This window comes from Pristiophorus japonicus, chromosome 1, assembly GCF_044704955.1.
Source record: "Pristiophorus japonicus isolate sPriJap1 chromosome 1, sPriJap1.hap1, whole genome shotgun sequence".
NCBI classification, from domain to species: domain Eukaryota; kingdom Metazoa; phylum Chordata; class Chondrichthyes; family Pristiophoridae; genus Pristiophorus; species Pristiophorus japonicus.
In genome coordinates, this window is record NC_091977.1 from 470,248,082 (window position 1) to 470,265,475 (window position 17,394).

Here is a 17,394-nt window from a genome sequence, read left to right on the forward strand (position 1 = left end):
ATCATAGGGCAGTCCCTCGAAGCGAGGATGACTTGCTCCTACGCCAAAAAGGGATGAGTTCACAGGTGTTTCAATGAAGGACCTAATATTCCAGGTCTCGAACTACATCTTGAAGGGTGGAAGATGCCTGTGCGTGAATTTTTTTAATGTGTGGTGGCCGTTGCACACCAACCACCACACGGGCTTGACAGAGCTCGGTCTTGGTCCAGTGGCAAGGATTACCCCAGATGACTGGAGACCAGCTCTGCTGCACAGACCAAGTGCGCACACATATCGCAGTGTGGGCTGGCCCGTGCTGCCCCTGGGCCCTCGCCTCTTCTGGGCCCCAAACTCTCGCCTCTCCTGGGCCCTGGTCACTTCCCTCGACAAACTTTTGCCGCTCCTTCACCCCTCCTGCTCTGCCTGCATTCAGCGACCTGGCTTCGCAGCCATCGCCCTCCTGCAGCAGTACGTACTGCTCCCTGCAGTGGTAAGCTGCCGCATGCTGCTCCCTCTAATGGCCCCATTTAATAAGTCAGTGGTGGCAGTACAATGTTTCAGTGGTTACATCAAAAGTACTGGAAGCAACAAACTGTTAGACAGTCCACAGTTCCCCACCTGATGATTCCACAGCATTGCCATTAGAAACACCGAGTAGACATCAGATGTTTCCCTACAGAAGGGAAGCGAAATCAGTGGGCAAAGTACATCTTGTGCATGTCCTAGTATGTGGCACTTGCAGAAGCCTGTAGTGATGTCAGCTTGTCCTTTCAGCTGGGATCCAGTGCATGGTGAGGAAAACCTTGCAGGGAAAGGAAGTTGGAGAAAATAAAATGAAAAAAACTACTTTGACATTAAACAAAAAAGGTTTTCACATTTTGAATTGTTGGCTTTCTTCGGGAGTTAATGCAGAAGATGGTTAGCAAGGATCTGGAGCATATCATATTTTTCTGACAACAGGGTTTACATAGCATTACACTGTACTACCATCTAATGAGCTCTGGGACTAATATCTATATGGAAAGGATGATTTTCTTCAAAGTGATCTGTATATTTTTCTTCCATTTCTTCAGGTTTCAGCTACTGACCCAGACCAGGAAGCAGACCAAACCGCCTTACGTTACTCCCTCCATGGGCAGGGGGCTAACAGTGAATTTACTATTGATGAGCTCACTGGCAAAATCTACACAAGGAAAAAATTAGACCGTGAGGAACGATCCATCTGGCGCTTCCTCGTTCTGGCCACTGATGAAAATGGTGAAGGACTCACGGGTTTTTCTGATGTAATTGTTGAGGTGCATGATGTGAATGACAACCTGCCCTTGTTTCTATGTGCTTCTGATGGCTGCTTCATGGGATATGTTCCAGAAAATTCCCCAGCAGACACTTCTATTATGGAAATGACTGCGACAGATTTGGACGACCCTAAGACTGGAAAAAATGCGGTATTGACATATAGAATAATCCGGAATGTTCGAAATGAAATCAACCTCAACCTGTTTTCCATCAGTTCTTCTACTGGCACTATATACACAGTGTTGGGTTCTCTGGACAGAGAGAAAGAAGATAAGTATCTAGTTGTGGTAGAAGCTCAAGATGGAGGTGGATTGACAGGGACCGGGACAGCCACCATTTTGGTTTCAGATGTGAACGATCATGCTCCAGTCTTCACGCAAAATATCTTCAGAGCAAAGATTTCTGAAAATACTGAGATCAATGGTGAGGTTCTTGTTGTGTCTGCCACTGACATTGATGATGGACAAAATGCCCTGATAACATTCAGTATCCTGGATGGTGACGAAGATCATAAATTTTTCATTGAAACAAATCAAGTCAAGAAGTATGGCATGATCAAGTTGAAGAAAAAACTCGATTACGAGAAGTCTCATGAGAGGAGGTTCAATTTAACTATTAAAGCAGAAGATGTGGACTTTTTCAGTTTAGCTACCTGTATCATTGATGTGGAGGACTACAATGACCACGTTCCAATCTTCTACCCACAGTTTTATGACGCTGATCCATTGCTGGAAGATGTCTTCATTGGAACAAGAGTTGTCCAGGTATCGGCGGTCGATTTGGATTCTGCTCAGAATGGAAAGTTTACCTACAACATCACAAAGGATTCAGATCCACTCGGGCAGTTCTCTGTGGATAGCAATGGTTGGATTACAATAGCCAGTGCTCTGGATCGTGAGTTAATGCCACAGCACCGTCTGGTGGTGTTGGCCACTGACCTGGGAAGTCCAGCTCTGACGGGGAGTGCGGCCGTCATTTTAACTGTGCATGATGTCAATGACAATGGGCCAGAGTTTGAGGTTCCTTATACACCGATTGCCTGGGAAAACACAGCTGCGCCCCAAGTTATCCAGTTAAATCAGACCTCAGCATATATTTACGCTAAAGACAAAGATAGCCCTGTTAATGGAGCTCCCTTCTCATTCACTTTATTAACTCAACATGGTAATTCTACTGGCTTTGCTTTGAAAGACTTTGGCAATGACAGCGCTGGTCTCACAGCTCTCCGCATGTTTGACAGAGAGGACCAAAAGATCTTCTACCTGCCGGTGATTATTACTGACAGTGGATTCCCATCCATGAGTTCCACAAGCACTTTAACTGTCACCATTGGAGATGTGAATGACCATCCTCACTCAGCTGGCTGTATGGAATTTCTAGTTTATAATTATAATGGTAAGGAGTTATTCCATAAAGATACAATGTGATCTCCACAGAGGCAATATCCAGCATTCTTTACACAAAATATACTTTATAAACCATTAGTGACACCAGGATGGACCCACTAACAGTTGCAATGGCCATTTGGCTACTAATGCCTTTAATTGCCCTTTGCAGCCAAAATATGCTCATGTGGAGCTTAAACACTGGCATGGAACTCTTGGGCCGAATGGCCTGTTTCTGTGCTGTAAATACTTTGTACAGTGCTTAACTCTGTTTTAGCTAAGTTGCACTCAACTTTCATCATGCTCCTTAATATCAATATTAAGACCCTCATCATACTATGAATTCCTCCACAGACTCTGCATATCACTCCTGATCACTATCTGTGTGTCCGGCTGCAAAGTTTGCATCTGGACATTAGCAGCTGTGACTGTTATGTTACAATTGTGTGACAACTCTCTGAAAGTTCATCTTTTTGAAAGCTATGGTATATGTCATGAGCATATTTGAAATGCAATATTTGTGATCTGCCAAGAGTTGTTATTGCAGAGAATAAGTGATCACTGAAGCACTGTGCTGTGTTAATTGTATTAGGTCTACTTCCTACCACTGAGCTAGGAAATGTACAAGCCCCTGATCTAGATGACTGGGATGATAAAAGATACAGATTTGAAGGAACATCTCCAAGGTAAGCAATTCTGGATTGTATTAGAAAAGAATGTGTGTGTATGTGTGTGCCCGTAGTCTTCTGCTGTTCTGTCAAGCACAGAAAACAATTGAACAAAGCAAAGTACTAATGGAGTGAAATCATACCGTGTAGTACTACCATAAAATTATGTTAATATGTTGGCGTGCTAATATCCTGCAGTGTGATTTCACACCACAAATATGGGGATATGTCACTGTTAAACTTATACGCTCTGTTTCTTTTGACTTTTAAAATGTTTTTTTCAACTCCCCCTACCTTTAGGCCACTGTGCAACATTCTGTCGAGGGCAGCTATGCCAGAAGCCTATTTGAGGCCTTTTCCAACTGCATTCTTGAGCCGGATGCCGGATGGCCACTCATCCAGTTTTGATCTGACACTCCAGTTTTAGAGGTGTTAGTGCAGTAACTAACTAAAATCCACAGTTTTCAATCATTGCATTTAAAAATTGCTCAGACTCCATCTACGTCTCTGTGAATTCATGGTTGGGTGTATCCATAGGTCCTTGCACTTGCAAGCAAGGTTGTCCATATCTTTGCACATGTGTACGTAATACCTTCCAAGCCACCACCACTATGTGATTTTGGACTGGACAGTCCTACTTGGAGGTTGTGCAAGAGGCATCTAGAGTGACTCATCTGACAATGTTCCCTCTTTTCCTAAGGAGAAATGTCTAACCTCCGCTTGCTGTAGGAACTCAGTCAAATCTGGGAATTCACCATATGTGGGGAATTGCAGAAGACAATTTGGAAGTACAACCTGAACCAATCAGAGTGGAGAAGAGGGAGAATACATGATGCCAAATTCTTTTGTTTATTAATTAATCAATAATGCATGTTTGTTACAGATATTTTTCCCTCAATGAAAATTCCGGCTTACTGAGTATTTTTGAAGGTGCACCTTCTGGAGTGTATAGCTTCCAGGTAAAAGTGGCAGATGGCACCTGGCCAGATGTAGTTTCAACAGTAAAAGTTGTTGTCAAAGAATTGGAGGAGGATGCCATATACAATGCTGGCTCTCTTAGACTGAATGGTGAGCATCTTTTCATTTCCTTATACTATAGATTTAATTGGAACTTTAATACAATTTTCTACACATTAAGAATGTAGGAATACCAGGAGAACATGTATCCATTAAATGCATAAGAAAGGGTGGAATGAGAAAAGGCCATTTGGCCCAACAAGTCCATTCCTTCCACAGATCATGTACAAACTACTGTATCGTGGCATCAACCCAACCTAGTCAGTCTCCTAAGGAAATATTCTGCAGAGTTTTTCCTCCCTTCTTCCCAACGAGAAATCAAGCAAAATTGCAGAATATCATGCTTCCAACACGATATATTATTGATAATTACTTTCTGACAGTACCATGGTCCTCAAAGCTCAGTAACCATAATGTATTCAATTATCTCTGTATTTAGCCATGTACAGTGACTCCCCAATCCTGTTCTTAGTAGATATTCACTCAGCTCATATTAAATCAATTAATCAGCACTGAACTAATTGCTTTGGCTGGGAGTTTAGTCCTCATATCTGTAGGGAAACATTAATTCATACAAATCTCAGATCTTATATGAGGTTCGTTATTTAGAAGCCTTGTGGTGCAGCAAGCCAATCCACTGTACCACAGACGTGGACACTAGCTTCGTGTGATGTTCACACCTGGATAATCCCTCCAGACTATAGGCACAACCATCAGGTAGAAATGCATCTTCCCAATTTTTTTGGGCATTGGTTTTGCTCCCTTTCCCCCAGTTCAGAATGCAGAATTGCTCCCAATGTTCATCTCCAGCCTTTTACAACTGGTTCAGACTCTGCCCTAAATAGGTGGTTCTCAAATTTGTTTGGGCCGAGCCTACCTAAAAACACTCATAGCCTCTCGCTTCCAATAGCAGTGGATATAATGTTGGCAAATCTGACAAACCATAATAATCTGCGAGAATACAGATTTCCAAATTCCTCTATTACTGAATCAAGTATGAATACATTGTCATGTTATCTTTATAATTTAGTCTATTGAAACCTATCACTTGAATCGAATCCCTCACTTGTTTGAATGAGATGAATGCCTGGCCAAGAATGAGCTATTTCAAGACCAGCCATGGAGCTCTTAAAGTTCTGAGGCTGACTACTGCTGATATTTATTCAGCGATGCTGTGAACAAAAATATTTTCTATAGATCTTTATTACCTTATCATTGCTTTCAAAAAATTTTCATCAGAAAATATCATTTATAATTATTATGGAATTATTGCACATTTCATAAGCCACGATGCTCCGAGAGTTAAACGAGGTTCATATTGTGGCACATTAGACAAATTAACATATGAATGCATCCTTCAAATAAAATGGATTTTTTTTTCAAACAGGTATCACAGCAGAAGAGTTTATCTCCCAGTCTGATGCTGAAGAAAGCAAATACACCAAGCTAAAGAGGTTCTTAGCAGAAATTATTCCAGCACAGCTGGATAACATTCATATTTTCAATGTTGTGAATGTCAATGGTCGAGTTAGAGAAGTAGATGTCTGGTATGCTGCACAAGGATCTCCATTCTACAAGGCTGAGAAAATGAATGGCAATGTGGCAGCTTCCAAAGCTAAGGTACATACCTCTTAGAGCTCATAGTGTGTTTCACTAAGAGTTGCACAGTTACTTTCCATAAATATAGAAACATAGAAAATAGGTGCAGGAGTAGGCCATTCGGCTCTTCGAGCCTGCACCACCATTCAATAAGATCATGGCTGATCATTCCCTCAGTACCCCTTTCCTGCTTTCTCTCCATACCCCTGGATCCCCTTAGCCGTAAGGGCCATATCTAACTCCCTCTGGAATATATCCAATAAACTGGCATCAACAACTCTCTGTGGCAGGGAATTCCACAGGTTAACAACTCTCTGAGTGAAGAAGTTTCTCCTCATCTCAGTCATAAATGGCCGACCCCTTATTCTAAGACTGTGTCCCCTGGTTCTGGACTTCTCCAACATCGGGAACATTCTATCCACATCTAACCTATCCCGTCCCGTCAGAATCTTATATGTTTCTATGAGATCCCCTCTCATCCTTCTAAACTCCAATGTATAAAGGCCCAGTTGATCCAGTCTCTCCTCATATGTCAGTCCTGCCATCCCGGGAATCAGCCTGGTGAACCTTCGCTGCACTCCCTCAATAGCAAGAACGTCCTTCCTCAGATTAGGAGACCAAAACTGAACACAATATTCCAGGTGAGGCCTCACCAAGGCCCTGTACAACTGCAATAAGACCTCCCTGCTTCTATACTCAAATCCCCTAGCTATGAGGGCCAACATACCATTTGCCGCCTTCACCACCTGCTGTACCTGTATGGCAACTTTTAATGACTGATGAACCATGACACCCAGGTCTTGTTGTACCTCCCCTTTTCCTAATCTGCCACCATTCAGATAATATTCTGTCTTTGCGTTTTTGCCCCCAAAGTGGATAACCTTACATTTATCCACATTATACTGCATCTGCCATGCATTTGCCCACTCACCTAACCTGTCCAAGTCACCCTGCAGCCTCTTAGCAGCCTCACAGCTCACACCGCCACCCAGTTTAGTGTCATCTGCAAACTTGGAGATATTACACTCAATTCCTTCATCCAAATCATTGATGTATATTGTAAATAGCTGGGCTCCCAGCACTGAGCCCTGCGGCACTCCACTAGTCACTGTCTGCCATTCTGAAAAGGACCCGTTTATCCCGACTCTCTGCTTCCTGTCTGCCAACCAGTTCTCTATCCACATCAGTATAATGATAAAGGTTTCTAATAATAAACATTTACAAAGCTAATTATATTAGAGTATATTCTACTGAACTGCTCTGTAAAACCTAAATATAATAAAGGGAGATATCAGTACAGATTTCAAAGCCTTTCAGTCACCTTTTGTTGCCATACTCTATACTTTAAAGACATCTTGCCGGAGGAAGTCTCCGCAGACAACTATGGGGGTAATTTTCCGAGTTATCTCTGTCAATGGGGAACCTTGCCTACTGATAGCTCATACTGGGAAACAGCAATGCCCACGAATTTCCATTAATTTTAATGGCACTTGCCATGATTTTCCTGCATGTGCTGCTAGTGGGTGGGGTTTCCTATTAACGGTGTAAATTTGGAAAATTGCCCCCTCTGTGTAGAACTCTCGATATATGATATGATGTTCCAAACTACTAATATTATTACTGAGGACAATATACTGTGGGGCAATTCAGTAAAACATACTTTACAATTTAAGATTTTAGATTCTAAATCAGATGATACCAATACAGCAGGCTTTCTATCTAAATGCTATTCATGGGGATCATACAAAAGCAAGTTTTATAAAGGAGGAGAGGTGACATTGTTTCTTAATGGTAATGATTTTATAAATTATGAAACTAATAAAGCAGTCATTATTTATTATTTATTAGAATATTATTGTGAATGGCTACTGTGTGATAGTGGTGTTGGTACAATTTCACAAGTAGCTCATTTTAAAGCCAGATTTTCATTTAACTTCTGATGCCCCTGCTAAATAATTGTGTTTGTACAATACTGTCATGTGTTTGTGTTTATGTTTGTACAATACTGTCAATACTGAAATGATCTTCACAAAACTTTGAAATCCTATTCATGGAGATATTTATTCATGTTTCATAGATGATTTAAACAATACTCTTACCTAAGAGAATTTGAAAGCAAAGTTGCAACAAAATTCTAACGTGTTTGTCTCGCATTAATTTTTCCAATTTGTAAGTCATTTTCTGCTCCTCCTTAAGGTCTTCTCCAAGCATACATCAGTTAGTTCCTAACCTAGTCTGAAACCAGGGGCTCTGTTCCTGGCTCCTGCCAATGCTGTTCTGCAACTGGTCACTAGGAGGTGCAGGAGAGCAGTGTGAGTTGATCCTCTCTGATCTTCACTATGCAAAACTGCCTCACCTCCACTTACCATCCACGCCCCCCCACCCACAGGACCTCCCTCAAGATAGGGAGACAAAGGATGGAGACTAGTGGGTTAACACCCATATCCTATTCTTCTGTGGTACACAATTAGTGATAACAACATTTCTTGCATTTTATATTTTGTGATGACTTGTGTCCATTTTTAATTCATTATATATTTGCATCATTCAATTCTACAAAATGTTACATAAAACACACATTTAGCATCATGAATGTTTTTTTGTTTACTTGCAGCTGGAAGTTGCCTTAAATGTAAGCGTATCCCAGGTTGCTGTGGACGAATGTGTGAATGCAGACTGTGGGATGGGGACTGGCTGTACAAGCAGCACCGCTTTTAGCCCAATTCCAACAGTGCTGAATGCTGGAAATATTACCTTAGTTTCCATAACAACATCTACCACTGCTCAGTGTATGTGTACAGCTCGGGAAGGGCGACGTTTGTCCTGTTCCTCATATCCAGTTAATCCATGTCTGAATGGTGGCACTTGTGCTGATGCTGATTTGGGCTACAGGTAATTCAGCAACATGTTGCATATTAGCTTCTTTATTGGTTTGACCTCTGATCAGTTTACTTCCCTATTTAAGCTACTTTACTGTCTGGAAGTGCTGAAAATGCCTCAAATTAATTTGCCACCGGAGGCACTGTGACATAAATGAGGCCAATCTCAAGAGGTGTTTATTCCGCCCCCCCCCCCCCCCCTCCCCCTTTGCTGAAGACAAACACTCAAAGTAAAATGTAAATGGTTACCATCGATGTCGCTGGACACTGCGGGCTGCTATTTCTCTGGCCACAGGTGTGCTGTAAGCTCGGGTTTTGTATTGCTGGCCTCTACAGAGCTCACCTTAATATTAAGGAAGATGCAGTGCCAGAAAATTAAAGTTGGCATCACCACTTATCAATAACTGAGTGAAACAAGTGTGCACATGTGCAGTTGTTTCTCTGTTATAACTGCTGTCAAAAATCTTCCCCCTGCAGTGTAACTGGCCTCACTCTCAGCATATTGCATAATTCAAGTAGTACTGATGAGGTAATATAATAGCCATTAGTTAACGAAACAAACTCAAAACTTCAGAATGTTTTGAAGAGTTCTATCTAACTTAAATCATTTCAGTTATGACTGTCTACAGTAATGCTTTCACATCCTTACTGCTTACATCCTTTGGCATCAATCACTTTTAGCAAGTCTGATCCTGGTGCACAAAATAAACTCGGCTGTGAAGTATTCGTAGAGGAAGGCTTAAGTCCCAATTAAACCATTTGTTAAGGCATAATAACGCTGAGCTAACCAGTCACTTGGCACATTTAATATCCTTGTTTGAATACGGTCATTTTAAAAGCTGCTGCATTTACTCACTTTTAGCCAATTTATTCAGTTCAGCATATGAGCGGGGTTTTATAATAGCAGAATGAGGAAGAATGAAACAAGGAGACAGTAGCAGAAGTTAACCTTTCCAATGTGTTTACAAGCCAGGAATCAATTACGTAGCATTGACAGAGGAGCAGTATCTGCATTGCTGCGTCCCAGCAGATAGATGCGCATTGGTGTCATGACCAGGAATCACCTTCTGTTATGTCTTATCTGTAACTGTGAATTTCTAAACTTTTGTAAACTTTCCTGTTTTCTAAACACCCATGTCACTCAAACGCAACAATAAGTCTATGCATTTTTTGATGAGTTATGTCATTTTTAATCTGTTCCTTCTTTGCATGGATAGGTGTCAATGCAATCCAATGTTTGATGGACCAGAATGTCAGCAGACAAGGTACACATTTAAAGATCATGGTTATGCCTGGTTTCCTCCCATCAAGCCTTGCTTCAAGAGCGTAATTTCTCTAGAGTTCCTCACTGAAACTGCCAATGGGCTTATGCTCTACGATGGACCACTCACACATGTTCATTCTGGAGAGCTTGAAGACTTCATCGCATTAGGTATGAATGCCAGGCACAGAAGATATATGAAATTCTGTTTTATTATTTTATAATTATAGAATATAATTCAACCAGATTTTTTTTTAACCAGGCTTCAATTTGATAACTTATTTGGTTTCTTTCTGAATTTCTCACCATGCTCTTTTCATCTAAAGGTTGTCACTCTTGAAGGGTTATTATTCCTTGGACAGCAGTGGTCCTCTAATTTCTGTCGTGTCATCCTGGACAATGAATATTGAGGATCATTAAAGCCAAACCTTGCTCCCATCCTCACCTAGTGCCCTTTCATGCAGGTTTTCATGCAGGAATACTTGGCCAATGGTCGAGTGGAAGCCCTATTTGCTCTCCCTAGTTCAGAAGACATCTAGCAATGACTAAGCAATAGGGTTGGAGGACTGGACAAATTCTCCATTGTTCATATAGTTGGAATAAACAAGGAAAGTTAATTTACCACTAGTACCTCCATGTCCAATTTAAAAACACATCTCAATATTTTAGGGAGTTTATCTTTTATATTTACTCTTTAGCTCCAGTCTTATATTTTGAGTAAACTGAATACATGTTGAACTCTCTGGTCCGGGACTCTCTGGTCTAGAAACATTCGTAGTTCGGCATTAGTTTGCGGAACTGCTGCTTTGCGTGGGTGGCGTCCCGGTTTCCAATGCTTCTGCAAAGTTTGTTTATATCCAGCCGGCAGTCCTAGTGCTCAGTGTTCTGTGCTATTATTTAGCACAAGAAGATAGCCCAGTAGAGCTGTGAGCAGCATTCTACAGGTACCGGTAAGCCTAGGCTAGGCGTATGCTTATGTAGGGTGTATCCGTACAATCATATATTGACCTCCCATGGTTCAGAAAATTCTCTGTTTCAGCATTGGTCAGGTCCCGAGGGTGCCGGACCACAGTGGTCCTACCTGCATCTCCATTTTTAATTGAGGGTAAAGCTTTTGAGCAATCAGTATTTTCTTTTCAGAATCTGAGCTTTTAAGATCTACGTCCACTCTAGTTCTAAATTGTCACTTTTTCCCCACAGAGCTATGGAATGGCGTTCCTTCACTCAGCATTAGCCATGGTTCAGGATCACTCCATCTCCAGCTGCCTCCTGATGTCTTTGTTGCAGACCGACATTGGCACAGGCTGGATATAATAAGTGACGGAAAGGTATGTATGATTGTACAGGAATATTTAGAAGGAGAATTTGCTTAGGCACCAACTGATTCCTTAAATATTCTTCACTGTTTGCCTATGTGAGAAGGTATTCCCGGAATTATTACTACGATGCTGAACCTGAGAGAATATCATGCGGCAACCCCAAATTTGTAGCAAGCTCTTTTGTCCTACCTTTGGAGACGGCATATTACCCACATCTCACCTTCTGAATATTTGGAAGAAGTAATTATTCAGAATATTTACTGTTTTGTGGCCATCCTCAGTTTTAAGCCTGACTTCATCGTTTATGGTTTTCACCACCTCTCTGACTGCTGTCTTACTGTTGTCATACTGAGAGAATGTTTTACTGTGTGTTTAGCTTCTGCTGTTTTGCTTTTTTCTAGAAATCCCTTTGCCTCTGATCACCCTTTCACTGTGTTTCTGCATTTTCTTCATCCTGGAGAACACTTTTCCCACTTTTCCCTGCAGGATTTGTAGCGGTCATTTTCACTCCTTAAATTTATTTGTGAATTAATTTGTTAATCTATTTAGGGCCACACTTGTTTGGTGTAAGCTTATTGATTTGGGTTTTTAGTTAACCTGCATGGTCAGCATTATGCCTTCAAAGGTGTTCTACTCATCTTCTACTGATGTGTTGTTAAACAACCTGCCCCAAAACAAATAAATCCTTAATTCAATTGAATATAGCCCCTTTAAGTTTATATACTTGCCTCCAGGTCTTGGGTGTTCCAGATTTGAGATAAACTGTATCATTCTGTGGTTACTGACTATGTGCTAGACAGCTGAACCTTATTCAAATAAATCTTAATTTTGAATACCGTTGTAGAGAGTGAAAATGATCCTTGACCACTGCACTGGTGTTGCTGTGAATGAGAAGGAAGGTACTGGTCGAGGCTTGTCAGAAATGGACCGCAGTATCTGTGAAGTTTCAGGAGAAACCCCTGGAGAAGCAAGGTAAACAATATGACTACATATTTTGAGGTATAATAATGCTTGGTTTATTAAATTAGCAAATATCCTCGGATACTAGATTGCAACATTGTACATTCAATTATTGTTACATATGATTCAGTGCACAGTGAAATGTCAGAGGGCCACACTAGTCTCCATTCTCTTGCTGGAATCTTTCAGAATATCTTTGTTTATGGCCAGAAATTCCTCACCAACTGAAGCTCCAAGTATGGAGAAGTCCATTTATCATTTTTAAGTTATAAATACGATATCAAATTGTTCCCCCCTCTATACATTTTTGTCATTTAATCGCATGAAGGAGTACTGTTGCAGCTTCATATAGCTAGACAAAGTGATGAATATTCCATCATACTCCTGACTTGAGCCTTATAGATGGTGGAGAGGCTATGATGGTCTGGATCTGAGCTGCAAACTGCAGAGTACTCAATCTCTGCCCTGCTGTTATAGCCACGGTATTGATACAGCTGGTCCAGTTAAGCTTCTCTGTTCCAAGGAGAACGACCCCAGCTTCTCTAGTCTCTCCAAGTAACTGAAGTCCCTCATCCCTGGTAACATTCTAGTGCCTCTCCTCTGCACCCTCTCCAAGGCCTTGACATTCTTCCTGCAGTGTGGTGCCCAGAATTGGACACAATACTCCAGCTGAGGCTTAACCAGTGATATATAAAAGTATCCTAATGGAGAAAAAAGGAAGAAATGGAAAACAGAAGGGAGCAAAGGCGAGTGAGGCAGCATCAAAGGAGGTATGAGGCCAACTCACTATTACCCCTTCACAACAAGCATCCAGAGACAACAAATCTAATGGGGAACTGAGTGAGGTACTCTGCCTTCAGTGACTTTGTTTCACTAAAGAAGCCATGGATGAGCTATGCCACCATATACACAATGACCTGCAGTCCTGATCAAGTAATTGAACAGCTCTGTTCATGGTTGCAAGTAAGTACGGCTCTCAACCTTTATGCTGCGGACACCTTCCAAAGCTGCAACCGGGGACTTATGCAATATCTGTCAGGAAGCCATTCATAGAAACAGAGAAACATAGAAAATAGGTGCAGGAGTAGGCCATTCGGCCATTCGAGCCTGCACCACCATTCAATATGATCATGGCTGATCATGCACTTCAGTACCCCATTCCTGCTTTCTCTCCATACCCCTTGATCCTTTTAGCCATAAGGGCCACATCTAACCCCCAAGCTTGGATTCCCCGGAGTTAGGTGCACACAGCTGACAAAACCCGGGGAGAAAACAGCACAATGTGCACCACTTACCTGCTGCACCTCCAAGAAACTTGGCGCCATCTTAAGTTGCTTCATGCTTTTAAACTCTGCCGCAACAAGTCTCCTACCAACAACCCCCCCATAAACACACACACACACACACACACACACAGTGATTTATTCCTGTGTTGCACAGGAGTTGCATTCTTCTGCTAATGCATGTTAAAATGAGCTGACCCTGCGATTTTCAGCACAATTCACCAGCAAACACAATCCCGCCCAGCTAACATAATGAAGACACAAACTGCAGTGCAGATCTGTGTTGTAAAGTCCTGTCCCCTCAGTACAGATTCACACGAGGCATGTAGTGAAGTCAAGGTCACTCTGGACGTGCACCTTTATTTCACAGCTCTGGAATGCTGCACTTACCTGAAACCTGTCCTTATATACCTGTCTCTTGCAAGTGCACCCCTGGTGGTAAGGTATGCTGGTGGTTACAGGTCATATCTTATTACAGTCATGTATAGCATGTTAGGATACAGTTACATATAATAATGTAAGATACATGACATGTGTGGCCATTATTTTCATGGCATTATCTTTCAAACCATTTTTTACACTTGATAGTTATGCATAGCAGCGATATGGTGGCCCTATAATAAAGGAAAATAGTCAGGCAAATGTACCATCTTCAGGACAATGATTTAAATGAAAATTTGTTTGAACTGTCAAGTGAGTCAAAGGCTGGACAAGGTTGATTCGAATATGGCATCAATTTCTTTTAATGATTTTGAAAGCCAACCGGTGTTGCCCACCACAAGGACTTTCTGTCCTGGTTTTGTTTTATCTTTTCTACTTTTGTACTGGGTTGTTCAGATTTGCTGAGGAAACATTCTGAGCTGCTTCTTTCCTCTGTCAGGTTTCTAAATGTTCACCAACCCCTTCAGTTGGGCGGAATCAAGGAATCACTGTCATATCGCAATGACCAACTGCGTTTCACAGGATTCATGGGCTGTGTAAGGAATCTGATTGTTGATAGCAAGGTAAGCACTCTCTGCTGTTAATGGTTGCTGCTATCTCGTAACTTATTGGGGGAACATTGGTTGCGGATTGAGACTTTCCACTTCACTTGGGACCCTAAAAATGTTTGTGCTTTATATGTATTTATATAAAATTAGTACTAATCTACCTTCATCCATTTGAAAGATACTTTTATATACTATATAGAGGTAGATTTTGCCCTCCAGAGGTGATCTTATCAAAACGTATAAGATTATGAGGCGGCTTGACAAGGTGGCTGCAGAGAGGATGTTTCCACTGATAGGGGAGACTAGAACTAGAGGGCATAATCTTAGAATAAGGGGCCGCCCATTTAAAACTGAGATGAGGAGAAATTTCTTCTCTCAGAAGGTTGTAAATCTGTGGAATTCGCTGCCTCAGAGAGCTGTGGAAGCTGGGACATTGAATAAATTTAAGACAGAGATAGACAGTTTCTAAACTGATATAGGGGTTATGGGGAATGGGCAGGGAAGTGGACTTGAGTTCATGATCGGATCAGCCATGATCGTATTAAATGTGGAGGAGGCTCGAGGGGCCATATGGCCTACTTCTGCTCCTATTTCTTATGTTCTTATTTTCTTATGTCCTAAAACTCCTGTTGTATATCAGTTGCCCATTATAGAAACTACCTGATTTTAATTTAATTGATTTCAGTGGAAATAAAATCCAGGTGGTTTGTATGCGAGGTGGGCAAAATGCAAGTTTTACACCCAGCTGGCAAATTGAAAACCTACCCCATAGAACACAAGAATTTTTGGGAAAAAGCCCAACAAATACTGATTCTTTTCCATAGATCTTCCCATCTGTTTGTTTTTCCACTACGTCACTGTAACTTTTTCCACTCCTCACACTGCTCACCCCAGCTATCTTTGAGTATGATTGTTAATTTGTTACTGAATTGTGGACAGTTATTTTTTACTATGATTCAGTACTCTCCAGGCATTGTATTATTGATTGCCCAAACTAATGTCAGTACTCAAACTCAAATGAGCCACTAAGCAAAGGAGTTCTTCACCCCATCAGCATAAACTTGATATGAACTTAAGCTTCAGAGATGAAAGGCGAGTGTGCTAAATTATTGCCAATTAGACCCAATCTTTCAAAATTGTTCGAATGCATGCCTAACCCAGCTGTTCCCATTGCCCTTTACAGTGACAGAGGTGATATTGAATCTGTCAGCTCTGTCACTATATGAGCAATGGAGTCAGGCTGCAGGAGGGTGTGAGTGTGTAGCCGCACTCTGCTCCGGCTGACCACACTTCAACTAGTACTGTTGAACTTGAATTTATTTTTCTTTTAATAGGAAGGCGCTGTTCTCATTCACTCCCTCACAGGCAATTCCAGGGTAGCCCTGGCAGAGACCTGGCAACAGGTTACATCCCTGCCCTCAGACTCGGTGGAGGGATTGAAAGACGGACAAGGGAGGAAAATATGTTACAAAATGTAGAATTTATTTCCTCCCAAATCAATTAAATTAAAATCCTTGTCGGTATTCTAAACATTCTACATGCATGAGAGTTGAAATATTGGGCCCCCAAGTTTCGGGCCGCGCCGTACCTGGACGCCCGTTTTTCGCGCCACAAAGTGCGCCTAAAAAATACTTACCTATTCTCCGGCTCCCTGCAGGTCCTCTGGAGCTGGGCGCGGCGCAGCACGAGCTGTGGGGGGCGAAGCCAGGTGCCTGCGCTGAAAACAGTGCCGGGACCTCTGCACATGCGCGCTACAGTGGGCGCACATGTGCAGTAGCTCCAGGCACCCAAAACTGTGTGGGAGGGGCCCGAAGCACGCAGCCCCTAGCCCTGGCCGAATGGCCTCACTGGGGCTGCGTGAATCGGGCTGCACCTCCCACGCCCAGCTCCTGCTTCCTCCCGACCCGACTCGACTCCCCCCACCGGACCCGACTCGACTCCCGCTCCCCCCCCCCACCCCGCCCTGCGCCCGGACCCGACCCACCCCCCGTTCCCGGACCCGCACTGCCCCCCCCACCCCGGACCCGACCCCCGAACATACTCACACTCCCCCCCCCCCCTCCCCCGCTCACGGACCCAACCCGACCCGAACAGACACTCCACTCCCACTCCCCCCCCTCACCGCCCCCGGACCCGACCCGACCCCCGGCCACCTACCTTTAAATCAAGTCTTGGGCCCGGCCAAGCCCAGCCCGTTCAGCCTCCCTCTCCACCTCTCTCCCTTCTCCCCCTCTCTCCCTTCTCCCCCTTTCTCCCCCTCCCTCCCTTCTCCCCCTTTCTCCCCCTCCATCCCTCCCTCCATCCCTCCCTCCTCCCCCTCCCCTCTCTCCCTCCCCTCCCCTCCCTTCTCCCCTCCCCTCCCATCTCCTTCTCCCCTCCCCTCCCTGCCCCACCCTCTCCACCCCCTCCTCTCCACCCCCCTCCATCTCCCCCCCCCTCCTTCCATCCCCTCCACCCCCCTCCTCTCCCCCCCACTTCTCTCCCCCCCCCCCGCACCCCCCCCACATCTCCCCCTCCCCCCTCGCTGTCAGAAACACAGAGAGTGAGAGACACACACACAGACAGACAGAGAGATAGAGACACTGACAGAGACACATTGTGGGGGGCGTCCCAGCACTCTGTTGGAGGGCTCCCGGTGCTGCAGTCGGTAAATAGAAAATGTTTTATTTATTGATTTTTTTATTTATTTTATTTTTTATTAATTTTTTTTGATTGGTTTATTGGTTGATTTATTGATGTATTTATCATTTATTATTGAT

General features: G+C 43.0%; 1 protein-coding gene across 1 annotated transcript in view; it reads left to right on the plus strand.

Moving 5' to 3' along the window:
* LOC139268496 (neural-cadherin) overlaps positions 1-17,394 on the plus strand; it is a 306,309-nt gene that overhangs the window by 253,232 nt on the left and 35,683 nt on the right. Inside the window, exons 18-26 of the mRNA XM_070886774.1 lie at positions 1,053-2,670; positions 3,253-3,346; positions 4,212-4,396; positions 5,733-5,965; positions 8,559-8,836; positions 10,041-10,255; positions 11,285-11,412; positions 12,248-12,375; positions 14,527-14,650. Of these exons, the coding sequence (XP_070742875.1) occupies positions 1,053-2,670; positions 3,253-3,346; positions 4,212-4,396; positions 5,733-5,965; positions 8,559-8,836; positions 10,041-10,255; positions 11,285-11,412; positions 12,248-12,375; positions 14,527-14,650 (3,003 nt within the window). The remainder of the gene's footprint in view (positions 1-1,052; positions 2,671-3,252; positions 3,347-4,211; positions 4,397-5,732; positions 5,966-8,558; positions 8,837-10,040; positions 10,256-11,284; positions 11,413-12,247; positions 12,376-14,526; positions 14,651-17,394) is intronic.